The following is a 20,356-nucleotide window of genomic DNA, read 5'->3' as shown; positions in this document are numbered from 1 at the left end:
CATTCTACTATCTGATCAGTGCATTATACCTACTGACACTGGTTTGCCTCCATTATATCACTTCTAAAGCCAAATACCTACTGTAGCAACTGAACATCAGCATATTGCTACTGCCCTATTAACATGTAACCAAGTGGCAACCTCTGGTCCAAGAATATGAGATAATGTGGAAGTGCTCAAATATGCTGTTTCTCAAGTGTCTGCTTGAGGCTGGCTCCGGAAGTACCGGAAGTCACATACACACCAAGCCAAATAAAATCCACTTTCAAAGCAGAAATTAACCAATTTACAGCCTGGTTAAAAAAAACGTGTCTTGTCTGAGTCGCAAGTTTTACTATCGGCACACACTGTACAGGGGGTGAATTTTTTTCTGACTTGGCCATTCAGAGGATATTAAGATCGCAAGCTCGCCCAATCAGAGACACAGCTCAGGGTCACGTGATTGACAGGCGCCCTATAGCTGTATGCTAAGCCATTGCCACTACCAATATGGCCGCTATAGCAGATGTGCTTCATTTACTGTTTCGGAAACAGACGGTTGGGAGACTACGTGTGGCTGTTGTATGTTTTATGTAGTCTATGAATGTAACCATAGCTATCCAGTCTGAATGGACCATCTCTGTCCTGATGGGCAGAAAATGAAAGAGGTCTTTTATCAATTAACTTAAAAAGAAGAAGTTTCCGAGTAGTAGAGGAATCTATAAATGATAAATGGGTTTCTTAAAATGTATCAGGAAATGCCAGTCAGAATGCCAGAAAACATCCAGCACATACAATATCTAGGGACACAAGTCAAAATAAACTTACCTTGTCTTTTTACTGTTGGGTTTCTTTGTGACAGCTGGACTGATGTCCTTCTCAGTATCAGGCTTGTCTTCCTCTGGCTGATCCTTGTCACCTTTTTCCTTTGTCTGCCTTTCTACCTCTGGTTTTATTCTCTCTGGACGCTCAATCTCCTGGCGACTTTCCCCAAGGATGGGCTCAGCTTCACATTCTGGGCGCTCCCTGTCTGAGCGCTCGCTCTTCTCCCTCCGTTCCCTCTTGGGTGGGGGAGGCATTGGATACTGCTGAGCCACCTGCTGAGCAACAAGCTGGGAGTTGATCCTGGGTTTTCTGTGGAGGAAAACCAAAGCACAGTTTTGAGTTGGGAGACAATTGTGGCTAACACAGTCACCCTACTGCTCAAGGTTGGAGCCTGCTTAGGGCAAGTATGGACTAAGTAAACTGAATGAAGTTTAAAGTATTAAGTGAAAAAAGAAAATTAAGACAGGAAAAGTAGAGGAAGCACAAGAAAGTTATGATTACTAAATTCTGATTTTGTTGGGCACCTTAAACCTGCCTCCATAGTTACCCCTCTCTTCTTAGGCAGATACAACAGTTTGGTCCACTTTAAAGTACTAGTCATAAGTATATCAGAACCTGGGGCCTGATGTACCATGAGTACCTATGCACAAAAAGTGGCATACGCTAGTGGCAGGAATTAAAGTGACCTAAGGTTATGAGGTTGTTAAAATTATATTTTTTTATTTATTATTTTTTTAAGTCATAATACAACAATTATTTTTTTAAGTCTGTTCAAACCTATTTTAAAGTTTATTTTTTCACATCAGTCAGGCTTGTCAGGTCAGAGAGTGGCTAACCTTGGCTGGTGCGGTCACTCAAGTCGTTGTACCTGCTACAAGTGCTACATGTGAATGGCTTCGTGAACGGAACGCCATGTTTGAGAAACGTAAAAATGCTAATCCTATGAGTATATTTTTTGGGCTGTTGACTCTTCCGAGTCCAACAACCATCCATATGAGAATCTTGTTGCATGCTGCACTTATGGGGCCGCAGCGATGATGGGCAAAAATAAGGGATTTCACAGCCGACTGAAGGAAAAGGCACCAGGCACAATATTCCACTGCATGCTACATCCCCAAGCCCTGGCCAGTAAAAAACTTTCTAAGGACATCAGTAATACCCTGGCAACTGCAAGTAAAATTGTTAACTTCATCAAGGCTTGCCCATCTAACAAGAGCCTATTTGCTCAGCTGTGTGAGGATGAAAAGCATCAAACATTGCTGCCTCACACGGAGGTGCGTGGTTGTTGCGGGGACAAGTGTTGGTGCGTTTTGTGGAACTAAAGGAAAAAGTTAAGGAATTCCTGCAAGAACACAGTCGCCCGCTGTATGAAGAGCTGACCTGATGCATTTTGGATCAAAACGGCATATCTGGCGGACACATTCACTCTCTACAATGAGACAAACAAGCAGATGCAGGGGCCTGAATCAAACGTGTTGCTGTGCAAAGACGCATTTGTCCACAAACTTGAGTACAGAGTTGAAAAATGACAAATGTTACAATATTTTCCACTGCTGCTAAGGCAGTCTGGTTGAACTGTGTTTGCATCTTCACGCATTGAGTTTGTCCAGCACATGAGCCTGCTCCAGGAGGAGATTAAAACGGGTTTTGCGGATATTGACGAGTACTTCTCAAAGGAATCGTGGGTGATGAATCCCTGCATTTCCTCTCTTGAGAGCGTGGAATATTTTGGCTGTGAAAATGAGCTTTGTGACCTTCAGCCTGATTCTGTATCAAAGAAATATTTCCAGGAGAACAGATACAAGCAGTTTTGGATTACCAAAGTGTTGCACCCAGACTAGCTAAACACACGATTAAAAGGGCTATTTTCCCATTCAGTATTACATACCTGTCTGAGCCTGCCTTCAGCACCCTTGTGACATTCAGAACAAAAGCCTGCAATGGACTTGATGTCCACCAGGACTTCAGGTTAGCTGTTAAAAGCATCACGCCTGGTATCCCATCCCTGGTCAGAGGTATGCAAGCCCAAGGTGGCCATTAGTTCATAAATGATCAAAATGGCTTTAAAAAACCTGTAAGTAGTGAGCTGTTTGTTAATGTTACTGTTTGTTATTATGTTAACTCAAAGTTTGTGAAGCTCTGTTGAAACAATATGCTGGAAATGAAACCAAATCTCCATTTAGGACTTCAAGGAGGGACAAGGAAATCCATGGAAGAGAGTGTGTGTTAGAGTATTTTTTACACCTGGTGTTAAACAGGAGAAAAGAAAACCACATTAACCCTTAGGTGCTGATATGTTTTTACTCGGATAATGAATTCATTCTTTGATGTTAAAGGACAAGTGTTGTGTTGATGTTTAACTAAAAATGAAATTTTGATCTCATTAAAAGATAAATCATAAGAAATATTTAAATGCCTCTGCAGTTTTTAATTTATTTATTTTTTAAGTTTGTAATTTATACAAAGAAAAGAAAGAAAAACACAATTATTCATAAATAGAATACACGTAAAAGATGGTAAAAAAAATTGCATAATTCATGTCCATTTCAAGCAAATTCACTGGTCAATATTTTTTGCATCTCTGTATGTAATTGCTTATTTGGGTTTGCCAAGCTGCTTATATGATAAATGCCTAATTCTCTCCCAGCTCTCCCCTAAGACAAATGAACGTGACATGTTCTTCAGTTTCACTTTCGGTTTTCTGCGCATTTGACTCCTCCTCCCTCCCCTGCTTGCCGTTCAGTCACAGCATTCAGCTTTGCGCTGCTTGATACATGTCGGCAGAGAGTATTTTGATGTTATTTACAGCTGAATACCAAAATATTGCAATCTGTGATATTATCAGAAAACAAACAATACAACTAAACCCCTGGCTAACAGACAGAAGTCACTAGAGTCCTTTTAGCATGACAAACAATATCCAGGTAGCTGATTTATGGAAATGAAAATAATATTAAATAATCTTGTAAGGACAGGTTCAGACAGTGGAATCAAGTTTCCTGTAAAAGGACAATACAGATCCATCACACTTGTGGACCATGTTCTCAATCATAAGCTTACAATGGCCGAGACTGATTGAAGGATACAGTCAAAAGTTGGGAGAACAACTGTCTCCTCAATTGTTCAGACTTTTTGTGGACAGAGAAGATCTGTGTTGTAATGTGGATGAAAATTTGTAGCCCAACATACAGGAACATAAGAAGGTGTACAAGGGCATCAGCAGCTTTATGAATGTGAGGGGGACTGGGGGTTCTTCACCAGAATTTTTTTTAGAAAATTAAATGCAATTTCCTGCATTCTGGTGCATTTTATCGTGTTTTCAGATTGAAAGTCATCGCTCTATTTCATTGTTTTTCCTTGGAGCGGTCATGATCTGCAATTGACTGAGTACTATTATGCTCTGGTGTAATACAGAGGACTGACACTGACAACTTTTTGATTTTTATTCTCTTTTTAATTCAAGGATTATGCTTTTGCAATATTTTATACATGTACTGTGGCACTGAGCATTAGAAGATTTCAGATATACTAAGCCTCCTAATAGGTCGTGACATTAGTCAGAACTACCTGTCACCTTTCAGCACTCACCTCAGCAACAGAGCTGCCTCCAATGCCCCTGCATGCTGTCCCTGCCTCTGCCTCACTCTCAATGTCATCCACTTTTCTTGGGAGACATGGAGATGCATTGAGCATATTGATAATTAAAGCAAGCTTAATGTACTGTTTATATGAAGATTTCTGTGATGTAGCTCAGCCTTGTTATCAGTGTATCAAATACACAGGTAGAATAGCAGCTTAATAATTATGTAGGTTACATTAGAAATGGGCCATCTCCATCAAACATGACTGAGCCGTTTGACGGTTCAGAAATGTACAATTGTGTGTTCAGACCTGGAGTCTTTCTTACGGATGCTGTCAAAAAGAAGAATGTCACAAGAGAAAAGAGTGAAAAAAAGATCCTAAGTATGTTTGGAATTAATAAAAAAAACTTCCTTCAGTTAATTCTTGCTTTATAACGTCACAATTCCATCCCTCATCATTTATCTTGGCTTAAGACCAGCAAAAATGACTCAAGTGAGATACCCTGGCTGATGTTTCAAACTGTATTCTTTAATTTATTTTATTTATCCATCCATCCATCTTCTTCCGCTTATCAGGGGTCGGGTCGCGGGGGCAGCAGCCTAAGCAGGGAAGCCCAGACTTCCCTCTCCCTAGCCACTTCGTCCAGCTCTTCCGGGGGGATCCCAAGACGTTCCCAGGCCAGCCGAGAGATGCAGTCTCTCCAGCGTGTCCTGGGTCTGCCCCGGGGTCTCCTCCCGGTGGGACGTGCCCTGAACACCTCACCAGGGAGGCGTCCGGGAGGCATCCTCATCAGATGCCCGAGCCACCTCATCTGGCTCCTCTGAACGCGGAGGAGTAGCGGCTCTACTCCGAGCTCCTCCCGGATAGCCGAGCTTCTCACCCTATCTCTAAGGGAGAGCCCGGCCACCCTACGGAGGAAGCTCATTTCAGCCGCATGTACCCATGATGTTGTTCTTTCGGTCACTACCCAAAGCTCATGACCATAGGTGAGGGTGGGATCGAAGATCGACCGGTAAACAGAGAGCTTCGCCTTCCGGCTTAGCTCCCTCTTCACCATGACAGACCTGTGCAGAGCCCGCATTACTGCGGACGCCGCACTGATCCGCCTGCCGATCTCTCGCTCCATCCTTCCCTCACTCGTGAACAAGACCCCGAGATACTTAAACTCCTCCACTTGGGGCAGGATCTCATCCCCGACCCGGAGAGGGCACTCCACCCTTTTCCGGCTGAGGACCATGAACTCGGATTTAGAGGTGCTGATTCTCATCCCAGCCGCTTCATACTGGGCTGCGAATCGCTCCAGAGAGAGTTGAAGGTCACGGCTTGATGAAGCCAACAGGACCACATCATCTGCAAAAACCAATGATCCAATCCTGAGGTCACCAAACTGGACCCCCTCAACACCCTGGCTGCGCCTAGAAATTCTGTCCATAAAAGTTATGAACAGAATCGGTGACAAAGGGCAGCCCTGGCGGAGTCCAACCCTCACTGGAAACGAGTCCGACTTACTGCCAGCAATGCGGACCAAGCTCTGGCACGGGTCGTACAGGGAACGGACGGCTCGTAACAAGCAGCCCGACACCCCATACTCCCGGAGAACCCCCCACAGGGCTCCCCGAGGGACACGGTCGAATGCCTTCTCCAAGTCCACAAAACACATGTGGACAGGTTGGGCAAACTCCCATGCACCCTCAAGAACCCTGCTGAGGGTATAGAGCTGGTCCACAGTTCCACGGCCAGGACGAAAACCACATTGCTCCTCCTGAATCCGAGGTTCGACTATCCTACGGACCCTCCTCTCCAGTACCCCTGAATAGACCTTACCAGGGAGGCTGAGGAGTGTGATCCCCCTGTAGTTGGAACACACCCTCCGGTCCGCCAATCCAGAGGCACTGCCCCGATGTCCACGCGATGTTGCAAAGTCGTGTCAGCCACGACAGACCCACAACATCCAGGGCCTTAAGGAACTCTGGGCGGATCTCATCCACCCCCGGGGCCCTGCCACCGAGGAGCTTTTTAACCACCTCGGCGACCTCTACCCCAGAGATGGAAATGCCCACCCCATCATTCCCAGACCCTGCTTCCTCCAAGGAAGACGTGCCGGTGGGATTGAGGAGGTCTTCGAAGTATTCCTTCCACCGATCCACAACATCCCGAGTCGAGGTCAGCAGCGCACCGTCCCCTCTGAGCACAGTGTTTACAGTGCACTGCTTCCCCCTCCTGAGATGCCGGATGGTGGTCCAGAACCTCTTCGAAGCCGTCCGGAAGTCATTCTCCATGGCCTCACCAAACTCCTCCCATGTCCAGGTTTTTGCCTTGGTGACCGCCGAAGCTGCATTCCGCTTGGCCTGTCGATACCTGTCTGCTGCCTCAGGAGTCCCACACGCCAAAAAGGCACGATAGGACTCCTTCTTCAGCTGGACGGCATCCCTCACCACTGGTGTCCACCACCAGTGTTGCCGCCCCGACAGGCACCAACCACCTTACGGCCACAGCTCCAATCAGCCGCCTCAACAATGGAGGCACGGAACAAAGCCCATTCAGACTCAATGTCCCCTACCTCCCCCGGACCACAGTTGAAGCTCTCCCGGAGGTGGGAGTTAAAGCTCTCTCTGACGGGAGATTCTGCCAGACGTTCCCAGCAGACCCTCACGATCCGTTTGGGTCTACCAGGTCTGACTGGCATCTTCCCCCACCATCGGAGCCAACTCACCACCAGGTGGTGATCGGTTGACAGCTCCGCCCCTCTCTTTACCCGAGTGTCCAAGACATGCGGCCGCAAGTCCGATGACACGACTACAAAGTCGATCATCGAACTGCGACCTAGGGTGTCCTGGTGCCAGGTGCACATATGGACACCCTTATTTTATTTATTTAATTATTTATCTTAGTTTTCTAAACTTTGTTTTACTTTTGAAACTTGTGTTCCACTTAAGAGTCTATAATAAATCACAGTGAGATATGAACATTTTTAACCATTAGATTGATTAGGTTTTTTCTTTTTTCTTTGATTTTAAATAAACCAAAAATAATAAACAGAAAAACTTAACCAGCTACAGTCATACCCAGACTTAAATGGCATTTCTGAGAAATTTCAGCCTGGTTTTAAACCCCTCAAGAGCACTGAAAGAGCACTTTTAAGAGTTCATAATAATCTTTTCTTAACTGTTGATGCAGCGAACCCTGCTGTGCCGCTGCTTTTAGACCTGACTGCTGCATTCGACACAGTTGACCACCAGATTCTTTTATCTTGCCCCGAGCTATGTGTGGGCATTAAAGGTAATGTCCTGACATAGTCTAAATCCTATTTGTCTGAGAGGACCTTCTCTGTTCACTTCAGTCAACATGCTTCATCAGAGGCCCCTCTAGTCTGTGGGGTCCCTCAAGGCTCTATTCCTGGCCCTGTACTGTTTTCTTTATATATGCTCCCGTTGGGATCCATCTTTAAAAAATATGGTGTCTCTTTTCATTGCTATATAGATGACTTGCAAATCTATCTCTCGTTTAAAACCAATGAATCTTTGAATGCATTATTGTCCTGTCTAGAAGATGTCAAATTATGGATGGTGTTCAACTTCTTAAGTGTGAACGACAAGAAAACTGATATTATTGTTTTTGGTTCACATGATCTGCTGGAGGGTGTCGACAGTGTTTTCGGTAATTTGGGATCCCACTGCTGTTCCTCAGTCAGTAACCTTGGTGTCATCTTTGACACCTCTTTCAAATTTGACAAACAGATCAGTTTTGTTGTAAAGACAAGCTTCTTTCAGCTTAGACTCCTGAGTAAGGTAAAGGCATACCTCCCTCCTCACGATGTTGACAGAGTTATACGTATGCTCATAACATCTAGACTGGACTACTGTAACTCTTTGTATGTGGGTGTTGACCAGTCATCCCTCCGGTGCCTCCAGCAGGTTCAAAATGCGGCTGCACACCTGCTGACTGGGGGGAGACGACGTGACCACATAAGGCCTGTTCTGGCCTCCCTTCAGTGGCTTCCTGTCAACTTTAGGATCCAGTATAAATTTGCACTATTGGTTTTTAAAAGTCTTTATGGGTTGGCACCCCCATACCTAAGTGACTATCTAAACCTGCATGCTCCAGCCAGAGCACTCAGGTCGACAGACCAGGTCCTTCTCGAGGTACCAAGAGTGAGGCTTAAAACAAGAGCGGACAGAGCTTTTGCGGTGGCTGCCCCTACTCTCTGGAACAGTCTGCCTCTATATATCAGGACAGCTCAGACTCTTGAGAGCTTCAAGTCCTTACTAAAAACACACCTCTTTGCACTGGCTTTTAATACTAGTTGAGCAAGACATCCATGTTTTTACTTTTTTCTATTAATTATGGGGTCCTCTTCCGTTATCTGTTGTCTATTTGTTGTTTTTATTGTTTTTATTCTCGTTCAACACATTTTTTATTTTTTAAACACTTGCTTTTATTTGATTGTGTTCTAAGACTGTGCAGCACTTTGATCAACCTTGGTTGTTTTTAAATGTGCTATATGAATAAAGGTGATTGATTGATCAATTGATTGATTGAAGTCTCAAAGGCAACTTTCTCCTGTATACTGGCCCCCCTTTTTACCAATCATACCCAGTGGCAAAATAATATTCCTGAACCACATGAACGTGCAGAGGCAGACGACAGCTGGAGGATGAGTACAGGTAGCAGTGAAGAGCTAACTTGCTGCATGGTTTGCAGTATTTTTTCATCAAAGAAAAGGAAGCATGTCTCATTCTCACGAAAGTAAATTCACTTTACCACATTAGGAGTAGATGAAAATGAGGGCTTTTAGTGCACGAGCAGTTATGCTAGCACACCTGTTTGTGTTTATCTGATCGGTAGATGAGAGATGATAGATTTATCATTGCCTGGCTAACAACTCCTGCTAGCCAGAGAGCTGGAAACAACAGTCAGAGGGAAAAAGGAATGATTGATTTGAGTGTTTCTGTGCGTTTAGCATTGCATCTCATTATGTGAAGCTACTAAATGACTATGGAGCATACATACGTATTTTGGTACACCCCTGTTTACAGTCCGATTTTCCCTTTGGGTTTATAACATTTTTATTTATTTTTTCTTGTTAGAGCTCTTTTGATGAGAGTGCAGTTGGTTCTGGGGTTGACTATAATCCAGCACTAAGCTCCTCATCCGGTTAGAGAAGAGGGGGAGAGCAGTGGTCATGGACGGAGGCAGAGACAGAGGCCAGGGACATAGGCTGGGGACACACCGCTGTCGGCGGAGCAGAGCAAGACCTCCAGCGAGTCCAGAATCTGCAAGCCCAAAGGATTTCTGATGAATGGGTTTAGCCTCAAATTACTTCTGATATATTTCGTCTATTACAATTCACATTACAAACAAATTTACCTCCATTGGTAATATTTATAGTAAGTAATGTTGTATTACTAACAAACCAGTGTATGCTAGTGTTTTTTATCAAGTAAAATAAAAACACTGGAAAGATGATGGTTGGTGATTTCTCTTTAAATGCTGATAGTGCATGTGCCATACAACAATAAAGATTTCTCATCTGTGTGTATTTTGCCATTTTAGCTGACTGTGTTATCTATATTCTTTCAATAAGCATTTAAAACTTACAATGGTCTTTCTTTTTATTTCAAAAGGATCTAACCTGTTTGAAGTAGCAAATAACATTGAACATAAAGGATTACATCATGAAATTATTGTATGACATATTTTTAAAACAAACTTTGTTACAAAACAAAATATTCATGAAGTTCCACAATAAATTGTGTTCTTATAAAAGGAAGGCAGACTGGTCTGTGAGTGGTGTCTTGTTCATTGATTAACAATCTGAGGATGGCTGACATGATTGGAGAGCAGCGGTAAGTTCCCAGAATCCTCTAGTCCTTAGGCAAGGGTTGTCCTGTAATAAGAACCACAAGAACATTTTTAACTAAATGCCACATTTTGAAGACATCAAATTGACTCCAAGAGTGCCAACTGTGTTTACTTTCAGAGCAAAGCATTATTTTGCATCACCTGAACAGTTTACAACCTGTGCCTCAGTTACTTATTGGCATTTACTCAATTTATCATAAGTCTTTATTTCACAACTTTTGTCATTTACGTTTACCCTTTAAAAAGTATTACAAAATCATCACTAGTTTGGAGTGGCAAAAATTGCTCCACCAGATAAATGCAAACCAATAAAAAAGGACTACAGCCGCTATTTATTTTTCTGTCAATGTAACCATAACTCATTCAGTAGTATCATGTGCTGACTCACCTAGCCCTCTGCTGAGTTCCATCCATCCATTTTCTGCCTCTTATCCGGGGTTGGGTCGCGGGGGCAGCAGCTTAAGCTGGGAAGCCCCAATTTCCCTCTCCCTGGCTACTTCGTCCAGCTCTTCCTGGGGGATTCCCAGGTCAGCCGAGACACGTAGTCTCCCCAGCGTATCCTGGGTCTGCCCAGAGGTCTCCTCCCGGTGGGATGTGCCTTGAACACCTCACCAGGGAGGCGTCCAGGAGGCAAGATTTTTTTCCCTAGAATGAAATCAGGAAATCCACGCCCCCAACCCATGTGATTGGTTCCTGCAGCATCTCTTCTTCTTCTTCTGTGTAATCCTGCTGATTTGACATCGAGTGCATCTCATGCGCCACCATCGGTCTCTGAGGGAAGGCACCAAGGCGCCAGGTAGTTTACATTTACCTATCAGACAATGTTATATAAAATCAGAACAACAAAAGAAACACGCTAAAATCGCGCAGATTTGGAATATTTTCCTGTTGCAATGGCTATCTTTTGTCAGCTTTGCAAGCAGCCAGGAGGTGAAGACGCAAAAAGTCCACTTTGGAGGTTAGAAATTATGTTAAATGGGACATATCATGCTGATCTGTGATTAAATAAATCTTGGTCAAAATGATTTAGAGTTACCTCTCTCATAAATCAGGTCTACACCTTATTATTTTTATGTAGCCTAATGTTATTCATTTAATTTACGTGACGGTATGTCATCTCTACATTGTTACATCCATATTTCTCGGGCTGTTTTGCACACGGCAAAGTTCTGCAGCAAAGCGTTCACAGACACACAAACACGTGCCCGCATTTACACACAGACATGATCATTCTGTATAGTGGACAGAGAGCTGGGAAAACCACCAAAAGAAACATCTCCCAGCGCCTTCTCTTTGAAGATGCAAGCTTACACAGTAGTATGTTGAGGTTGCTGCTATTGTGTTTGTAGACAGCCCACCTTGTTTCAGAATCAAAGCTGTGTCACAAGTGGCTGCAGAGACCATTGCAAGTGTCTGTAGAGTGGGTAGCACAAAACCCTCCATCCCTCCAAATGGCACTAGGACTTCTTGTTAACAGCAGTACGTCTGCAAAAAGATATCAAAGAACAGAAGCCTACCACTTTCAGGTAGTTGCCATCCACCAAATAACCCGACAGAACGGAAGAAGACAAATAAACTGAAGACAAACTAAAACAGTAATGACGCAGCACAGTGAATCAATTATGGAAAAAACGATTTTTATCGATTTTATCGATTCATCGTTGCCCTACTCTCAAGCCATGCACTAAAAACAGAGCACTCCCTGTGTACCTTGTAAAAGAAACATATTTTCTGTTCATTTTGAAAATGGAACATATTTTAAGTTTGCTTTGAAAAAGCATATTTTCTGTCAACTTTGTAAACAATACTGTTTATTAGTCAAATACTTTGATAATTTGAAATCAGTAGGTGTACAGTGTACAGTACTGTATTGCTTTACACCGTGTGCACAATTATTAGGCAAACTGAATTTTGTAGGACCATTGGTCTTGGTCAATCAAAATGTTTAAACCTCAAACCTGAATAATTAAGGAAGCGAAACAGAGGTTTTGGCTTTCGTTGAGAACATCTGTGTGTGCATAATTATTAGCCAACTATTGGTGTGCAGAATTACTAGGCATCTCAATGAAAAACACTAATATTCCCATCCCACTACCTTATTTTCCTCTTTTCCTCGAAGTTATTTTTATTGAATTGAATTTGAGTAATATATACACAAACATTGTACATATAAATATTACATGCATTAGATATCACAATATTTTAAAGAAATTTGCAATAACAATATTTATAATGATATGGGGGAAAAAAGTCAGCAACTTATGATGGATGGTTGCTGCTTCTGAATAACAGCATTTTTATCGCACACACAGAATGGAAGCCACTTTTCCAATCATTTACTACTATTACACAAGCTTGAAATGTAAACATAATAAGTATCCAGAGGATATCTGATGTTTTGGAGGAGGAAAAGATAATCTTGCAGGTGAAAAACTTTATCATTCTATACAACACAAAACATTCTTTCTATAAGAACACCAACAGAAAGAAGACGGTATTGACTGAAGATGCTGAAGTTTTGAAATGGCCAGATGAGCTAAACACATGAATTAATTTCCTTGAAAGTATGTTATCATGGGTGGGATTCCAGCAGGAACATGTGGTTCTCCTGTGATCTTGTGATCTCTGGTATCCAGTAGGGGTGTAAATCACCAGCTTCATGACGATACGATACGATATCGATTCTTCGGACAACGATATGATATTTGCCGATATCACAAAGTCTGTCACGATACGATATGATACGATACGATTCAGGTGCCTTTGATCGATTTAAGACGATATAATGTCCTCACTGAACACAATCAGCAACATTTCACCTAAGGCAAGAAAGAAATACAAAACAATTTTGATAGTTTAATTACTGAAATGTGGAACGATGTGCTGACCTTTGGGTATGACAGTTTGTAGAGGATTATAGCCATCTGTATGATCTAATTATGTTTTAAAATTAAAACTGGTTAAATTCAGGTAAAGTGCTTTTTTGCCCCCACAATTACAATATGCGTCTTACTGTTATACTGTAATGTTTGATTATTATATCAAGTAATGATGCAACACTATAATTAAAAATGACTGATTACATAAACTTTATTATTGACCTCCAACATTTGACCATTTTCTATCAAACCAAAAATGTGAAGCTTTGATTTTAATTAAACCCAAACATTTCTATTGTTCAAAATTAGAACTATCAACTTAACTAACTTAACATGGATAGTTTTTTTTTTTTACTGTGATGCCTGATAACCAGTTTGTATGTCAGAGTGATCAGACTGTGTTTCACTGTGTAATAGTTGATGTAGAGGAGGAATGACACTAAGCTGTCACCATTTTACTTTTTAACTTTATGAAATTTCATGAATCAGTGCGCAACAAAATCAAATTATGAGATAACTCACTGCATTCGTGTGATGATGCACTCCTGTTGTGTGTGCAGCATGCATCCTCTGCAGTCAGGTCGACCGTATCTTACCCGGATACAGGAGAGCTATTTTATGACTGGCCGATATGTCGGGCTCCCGCTTAGCTCTGTGATGCTAACAGCGTCTTGCTACATGTTCGTCTACAGCGGTGTGGCGCTAAACAGTACATTTTACAGCAGGAGAAATATCAGGCGTGGCGTGTCAGAGATTGAAAAGGTTCAAATGTGTGAATCATACACTGAGTGCGTGAGGCTTGAGAGGAAACTTCAGAACGACTCGCGGAGCGGACATGCGTGTCCGGTCGGGATTTCAAAATAAAGGCGTACATTAAAGACCACGATGATGATCAATGTTTAGACTTTCCATCGATGTGATTGGATCATTGCTTAACCAATCGATGTATCGATGTATATCGATGGATCATTACACCCCTAGTATCCAGCTGCTGTAGGCGCTGCCCTGCGCTGCGGCACTCCAGAGCCGCATCCAGTATGAATTGACACGCGCCAAAAATCCGTGGAACTGCGCAGCGCTCACGCTTAATGTGTGAATTAGGGGTAAGGCTGAAATTGGGTTCGGCTTGATCACATGTTCGTCGTAGAGGCAAAAGATGCACCGATTACAACGTAGCTTTTATGTCCTCCGTATGTGTCTTCGTACCCGTGTTGTATTCGGCTGTGTGTTTCAGCTTTAGGTGGTGGAACATGTTGGTTGTGTTACCAACCTTTGCAGTAATAGTTCTGCATATTTTGCATTAAATGTTTTTTGCTGCGTGTCTAATCTTTGGTCAGCCAAACCACCACCACATCACTGAAGTAGCTCCTCTTTTAGGCACTAAATCCTCATGTGAGGAGGAAGTTGGTGCTGCCGTGCTACTTTTGCTCTTGAACATTGTTGCTTTGTACACAGCAGGGAGCGTCATACGGCATTGTGTCTGCACTGTAAATATCGTGCAATGACAAATTCATACCGTCAAAAAAATCATACCGGTATTACCACAGATGGCATGATATGGAACACCCCTAGTTTGCACTAAAGCAAGCACACACCGGCCCCCCTACCCACGCCCCAGCTGTCACTCCCGTATAAAGACTCTTCACTACTTGGGAACATTCTGTTAGTGGCTGGGAAACAAAACTTTCTGTTAAGGCACTTAGTGGTAAATAAATAAGATAAACATACATAAATACATAAAAATAACTGATAATAATATACAGGTGTATAGAAAAGATTAAACAAATTAATACAAAAGAAGTTTAAAAAAGAGAAATAAATAATAACAAATGAGTGAAATCTAGAAGCAGCATGACCAAATCATAAAATACAGTGTGTCAAGAGCCAAAGCAAAGACATTAAACTTTTTATTCCTGTAAAATTGTTGAGGGTTTGCTGAAGAATGTCAGTAAAGATTTCCAGATTTCATTAAATATCTTATCGGAACCATGCGGGGGTCTGATCTTTTCAAGTTTCAGATTAAGAACATGCCTTTTTCAGTAAGAGATCAAAGGTGGGGCAGTATCCTTCCATGTCATGAGTATCAAACGGCGTGCCAAGAGGGTGGTAAAAGCCACAACTCTTTTCAACCCAATTGGTAACTGTGTCCCCTCAGGAACTACTCCAAAGAGAGATACAAGAGGATCTGGGTTAATTCTAACAGTTAGAATAGTGAAGAGGGCTTCAAAAATGGCTTTCCAGAATCTCTCTAGGTTAGGGCATAACCAAAACATATGAATTAGTAATGCTTCCTCAGTCTTGCACCTGTCACAAGTGGAGCTAATTTGGAGGTACATTTCGGTTAGTTTGGGGTTAGAAAGGTGTGTATCTCGTTCAGAGATTAGTCCAAGTATTGATGTAACTGTGCCTTTGTCTGCAGGGTTATGGGACATAATGTTATTTATTAAATTATCTGAAGGTTTTGGGGAAATTGTAACAAAGATTCTTTAATATGATGCATTGTCAATATATATCGGAAAAAATGTATATTGAATTTCTTGGATAATTGTTCAAAGGAAGCAAATGTATCATTAATAAATAGATCATTGAAACTCTTCAGGCCTCTCCCATGCCATAAGTTAAATAATGCATCCTGCACTGAAGGTAAAAAGAGACGATTAAAAGCTATTGGACTAGAAAGGCACATATCAGGTATGTTGAAATGTTTCCTGAATTGAGAATAAATTTTAAGTGTTTGATTAATCCCAGGAGAGATGATGGATGAGGTGGATGGAAGAGGAAGGGGCGAACCAACTAGGGCTGGTAAAGAAAAAGAGCCACAAAAATTAATCTCCAACTTTACCCAGGTTGGACGATTATTGTCCAAATGATGATGAGTCTGGTAAGATACACAAAAATCTGACAAATCTGACACCCAATAATAGAATCAAAAATTTTGGCAAGGCCATACCTCCTTTATGCTTTAGTCTTTGTAGGTAATTTTTGCATAGGTGAGGCCTCTTGCCATTTCATAGGAAAAAATGGATCATGATTTGTGAAAGTAGAAGACGGGAGGACGATGGGCAATCGAACAGAGCAGCGCGCTGCTTGGACAGACATGACTGAGAAGTTGTTAAACTTTTACCTGGCTAAAGCCGAGTTCTGTCTTTCCCTGCAACTCCCTCTGTTCCACCAACTAAATCCTCCATTCAGCATAAATCCATCCGCTGATGAGCAGAGCAACGTAACGCACCAGCATTGAGGTGCACTCTGTCAAGCAGGGACGGACCAGACTTTTTAGCTTGGGGTGCCCTGACCAGGGCACTGACTTATGCAGAGAGGCATGAATTTTATGAGTCCACACTTGAAGAAATAGCATTTATTTTTACTTATTTGTTTGTATTAAAATTAAAGGATAAACAGGCTACAGCCTTAAAAAATAAAAGTAGACAGAAACAAAGTGTTTTTTTTATTTAACTCATTTAAAAGTAGAATATAACTGAAAAGTTCTGTAGTGCACTGAAACAGTACAGTACATGCTTTTTCCAGCAGTATTTCTAAATCCAAAACGTACAAAATGGTGCAGCTTTCAATGTGAATGTAAAAATGTCTGCCTCCTTAAAAACTACAAAGTGAAGTTACGGTAACAGAAGAAGAGCTGCAAATTCAATTCCAAGAGTCAAATAGAGGTTACTTTTGTTAATTTTTTGACAAAATTAAAACAAAACTGGTTTTGAGTTGTCTCTGTCATTTGTATTTATTGTTTTCTTCAAAAGGAAAAAAATCGTCAAAAAATTGAAAATCAAATTTTTTGTGAAAAAATCTGTGATTTTATTTTTGGCCATATCGCCCAGCCCTAGAATGAATGAATGAGGAACTTGTACTGTATGTGATTTCACTTCCCCCCCTAGCTGAAGGAAAATTAGCCCAGGAAGTGGAGATGAAGTTCAAATCCAACTGTAACACAAGGTAGCCACAGCTCTCTCTCCTAGCCTGAGGAGTTTCCTCAGGAAACCCTCAGCACCCAGGAGTATGAGGAGGTCATTGACACCCTGGCAGCGCTTGTGACCACAGGGCCAGAAGAAAGTGAGGGCCCTTGAGGAGAAAGAAGAGGGTGAATAGCACCAGCAAAGCAGCACTCACTGAATATTCACACTCACTCTCTCACACACATACACACACAGTCAGCAAATGGTATTGTTCTATAACAATCTGTCTTTTCTTCCCTGCAGGTACACCACCAGTGGCAGAAAGCACAACAGAGGTCCACAGCTTCTTTTCAAGTTGTGTTGAAGAGGAGGAGAGAGTGGAGGACATTGATGGTGAAGAGGGGACATTCTGCAGACAGTTTGTGCTACAGTACATGCTAGAACAATCATACGATGTCCCATGGTCAGTCTCTACTTGGCTTCTGGCAGAAAATGTCTGATGGGCTAGTGCCAGTTGCTAGGAAGGTGCTGGCAATCCCAGCAACAGTTGCAACAAGCAACAAGTGTTGCAGGAAGACTGATTGAGGAGAGGCGTACCTCCCTGGACCCAGACAACGTCAATGCAATTTTATTCCTACATGGCAACATTTAAAGTTTAAGCTTGCATCTCTGCACTATAAATATCACGACTTGACAAATTTATATTGGCAAAAAATTATACCAGGATTACCGGCTTTTAGGTTTTTTCAACAAAAGCTGGAGGAAAACCCCTCTGTTGATTTTAAAAGAATGAAGGGAAAGATCAAAAAACTGTAACTTCTGTCCCAGAGACAGCAGAAAGGTGACTCCTGTAGCAACACATTCGCCTGTAGGAGCACCAGGAAGATTAACGATCAGCTGGTGGTGCGTAATATGTGCCACTGGATTCACAGAGCTGATCACCATAACAGTCTCCACTGACTGATAGAATGAAGTGTAAAGTGAATATAAACAGGGGGGTCTTCTGCCCGTGCTGACTTTATATAGGAATATAAGCACTGCAATGCAGCGTGGAAAACAAAAGTTTACACCGCGACACCAAGATATTTGACTGCATCATTACAGCATATAGAGCATAGAGCTAGATGACAACTATAAACACTGATTAACGATCCAAGTAAGGACGGATTCGATTTTCTCCAATAACTGTGCGTCTTATTTGCGCATCAGGGCGGAATTCTGCCATGTGCAATGCAGGGGGCTGAGAGTTGTAGACTGTAAAGACCCGCCCGTGTTCTGTCTGTTATTGGCTTGACCACAATATTATCCTTGTATGAGTGTGAGTTTTAGTCTAGGCAGTTTTGGTTGCATGTAAAAGAGCCCTGTACAGTATAATTCACCTTTGAAACATTTGGGGAAAAAAATGATCACAGTTCTGAAAGGCGTGGCAGCTTTTATTTTGGCGTGGTGGTGCGCCACGGCAAAATAATGCATTGCATTGTATTACATCGTTGCTGGGTTCCAATGATAACAAACTGATTTCTTGAAAAATGACAGCATTTACTGCACTCCAATGGCCTTCACGGTCACTAGATCTTAAGCCAATAGAGCTCCTTTTGGGTGTGATGGAACAGTAGATATGCATTTTGAAAGTGCAGCATATAAATTGCCAGAAACTGTGTGATGCTCTTTGCCTTAATGAATTAGGACAGCTCTCAATGCAAAGGGGGATATTTGTGCACACCTCAAATACTTTTGAACATGGAAATTCTAAGCTCATGCAGACTTAATCTTTTAAAGCTTTTTTGCAATCCTACAGGTAGGTGTAATGCAAACCTGAATGCAATTCAATATAAATAGTATCTGCCCTGTAATTGTTCATTTCATATGAAGAATGGCCCGTTTTCCTACCTCCCCTGCAGTGACAAATGATACAGCAAGCTTGCCTAAAATGATACTTGATAGTTGCACAAAATAAGATACAGATACCTCGACAATGACCGGAGGTCTTTGCAACCATCCAAGTTATCCTTCCCTTTACTATGCTTATTCTCTACAACGAAGCAAACAGAGACGTTGAGATGCACAGACGACACTGAGTGGGATAGACGTGGAGAGAGAGAGAGGGGTGGGGGTATATTTTACCTTGTGGAAGTGCCTTTCCTCACATCGCAGATGCTGCATTTAAAAGCCTCGGCAGTGTTCCTGAAGGTGCAGACGCTACAGTCCCAGTAACCTTCGTCAGCGGTCTGCTTGGCTTGTCTCTTTGGCCTTGCAAAGATGACAAATGTTATCTTTAATTCCTTGAGTAATTAACGTTGCCACCAACCTATAACATAAACAACAAACTGCAAGAACACAACGCGTTTTGTAATGAAAAAAAATCACAGGCTTTATATGCTAAAATTCTTACATGCTCATGTATCCACAAAAAAACATTTAGAGATTGTCATTGTTATAGGCTTTGAATTCTGGTTAGCACAGATCCTGTGATACTGTTTTCTAGATATGTCGAAGCCCCACTCTAATTGTATCGCCAGCTATGCTAGCTAGCAGGACGGAATTGCTATTTTGACATCGAAACTTATTAAGTCGGCTTACTAACCAATGCTTAGTATAGCACATTTCGATACTGATTCACCAAATGATATAATAACGACGGTAGAGCGTTTAAGGAAGTGCCAGGCGTTTCCTGAGAAAAAATCCCTTTGTCTGATAAGTGACTGGTTACGGGCTGCGAGAAGCCGCCATGGTGAATGCACTATTCTAGCTTGCTCTGACATACCAACCGAAAAAAGGCTGACAGGATCCCTGACGCATCTAAATTTTCAGCCCAGAACGCATTAAGAATGATAATTTTGGACAGACAATCGCGTTACCTTGTAGGGCTTTTTTTGTCGCCCATGATGAAGATTAATCCCCGTAAGAAAGAGAAGGGGGGCCCTTTACTTGCTAGTAAGTGTAGTGATTCCTAAATAGATCAGCAGCTGTAGCTGTTGGCAGACAGGCTCCGGGCTGGGCTGGCTTGAGGCACGGCACGGCGACGGACTGCACAACACCATGTGACCATCAGCCATCCAATCCGAGCGCGCATCGGTTTAAAAGTATGAATTGACAGGCTATTTTAATAACCACTAAATAAATTTGACTGACTTCAACTTAATCGTCTCATGTATTTACACATTAAGTTTACAATTACACTGCCTTGAACTGATTAAAAGACCATACTACTACTACAACTATTAATAACAATAAAACAAAAAAGCCGAATGAACGCGTTTATAGCTTTGAGAAAGAAAAAGAATGAACCATGATTTAAAGCTTTGAAAACAATTTTATTCG

At 42.1% G+C, this 20,356-nt stretch overlaps 1 protein-coding gene across 1 annotated transcript in view; it reads right to left on the bottom strand.

Annotated features, from left to right (window-relative positions):
• rybpb (RING1 and YY1 binding protein b) overlaps positions 1-20,051 on the bottom strand; it is a 50,776-nt gene extending 30,725 nt beyond the window's left edge. The window contains exons 1-3 of the mRNA XM_074690623.1: positions 19,894-20,051; positions 19,160-19,285; positions 808-1,113 (exon numbers count right to left, since the gene is read on the bottom strand). Coding sequence (XP_074546724.1) covers positions 808-1,113; positions 19,160-19,285; positions 19,894-19,919 — 458 coding nt within the window. The 5' untranslated portion in view covers positions 19,920-20,051. The remainder of the gene's footprint in view (positions 1-807; positions 1,114-19,159; positions 19,286-19,893) is intronic.
• Between the last annotated feature and the right edge of the window lie 305 nt (positions 20,052-20,356).

Source organism: Halichoeres trimaculatus, unplaced genomic scaffold (assembly GCF_033239565.1).
Source record: "Halichoeres trimaculatus isolate MK-OKI-2021-1 unplaced genomic scaffold, fHalTri1.1 fHalTri1_scaffold_1, whole genome shotgun sequence".
NCBI classification, from domain to species: Eukaryota; Metazoa; Chordata; class Actinopteri; order Labriformes; family Labridae; genus Halichoeres; species Halichoeres trimaculatus.
The sequence above is the reverse complement of the archived record's forward strand: the minus strand, read 5'-3'. Positions and strand labels throughout refer to the sequence as shown.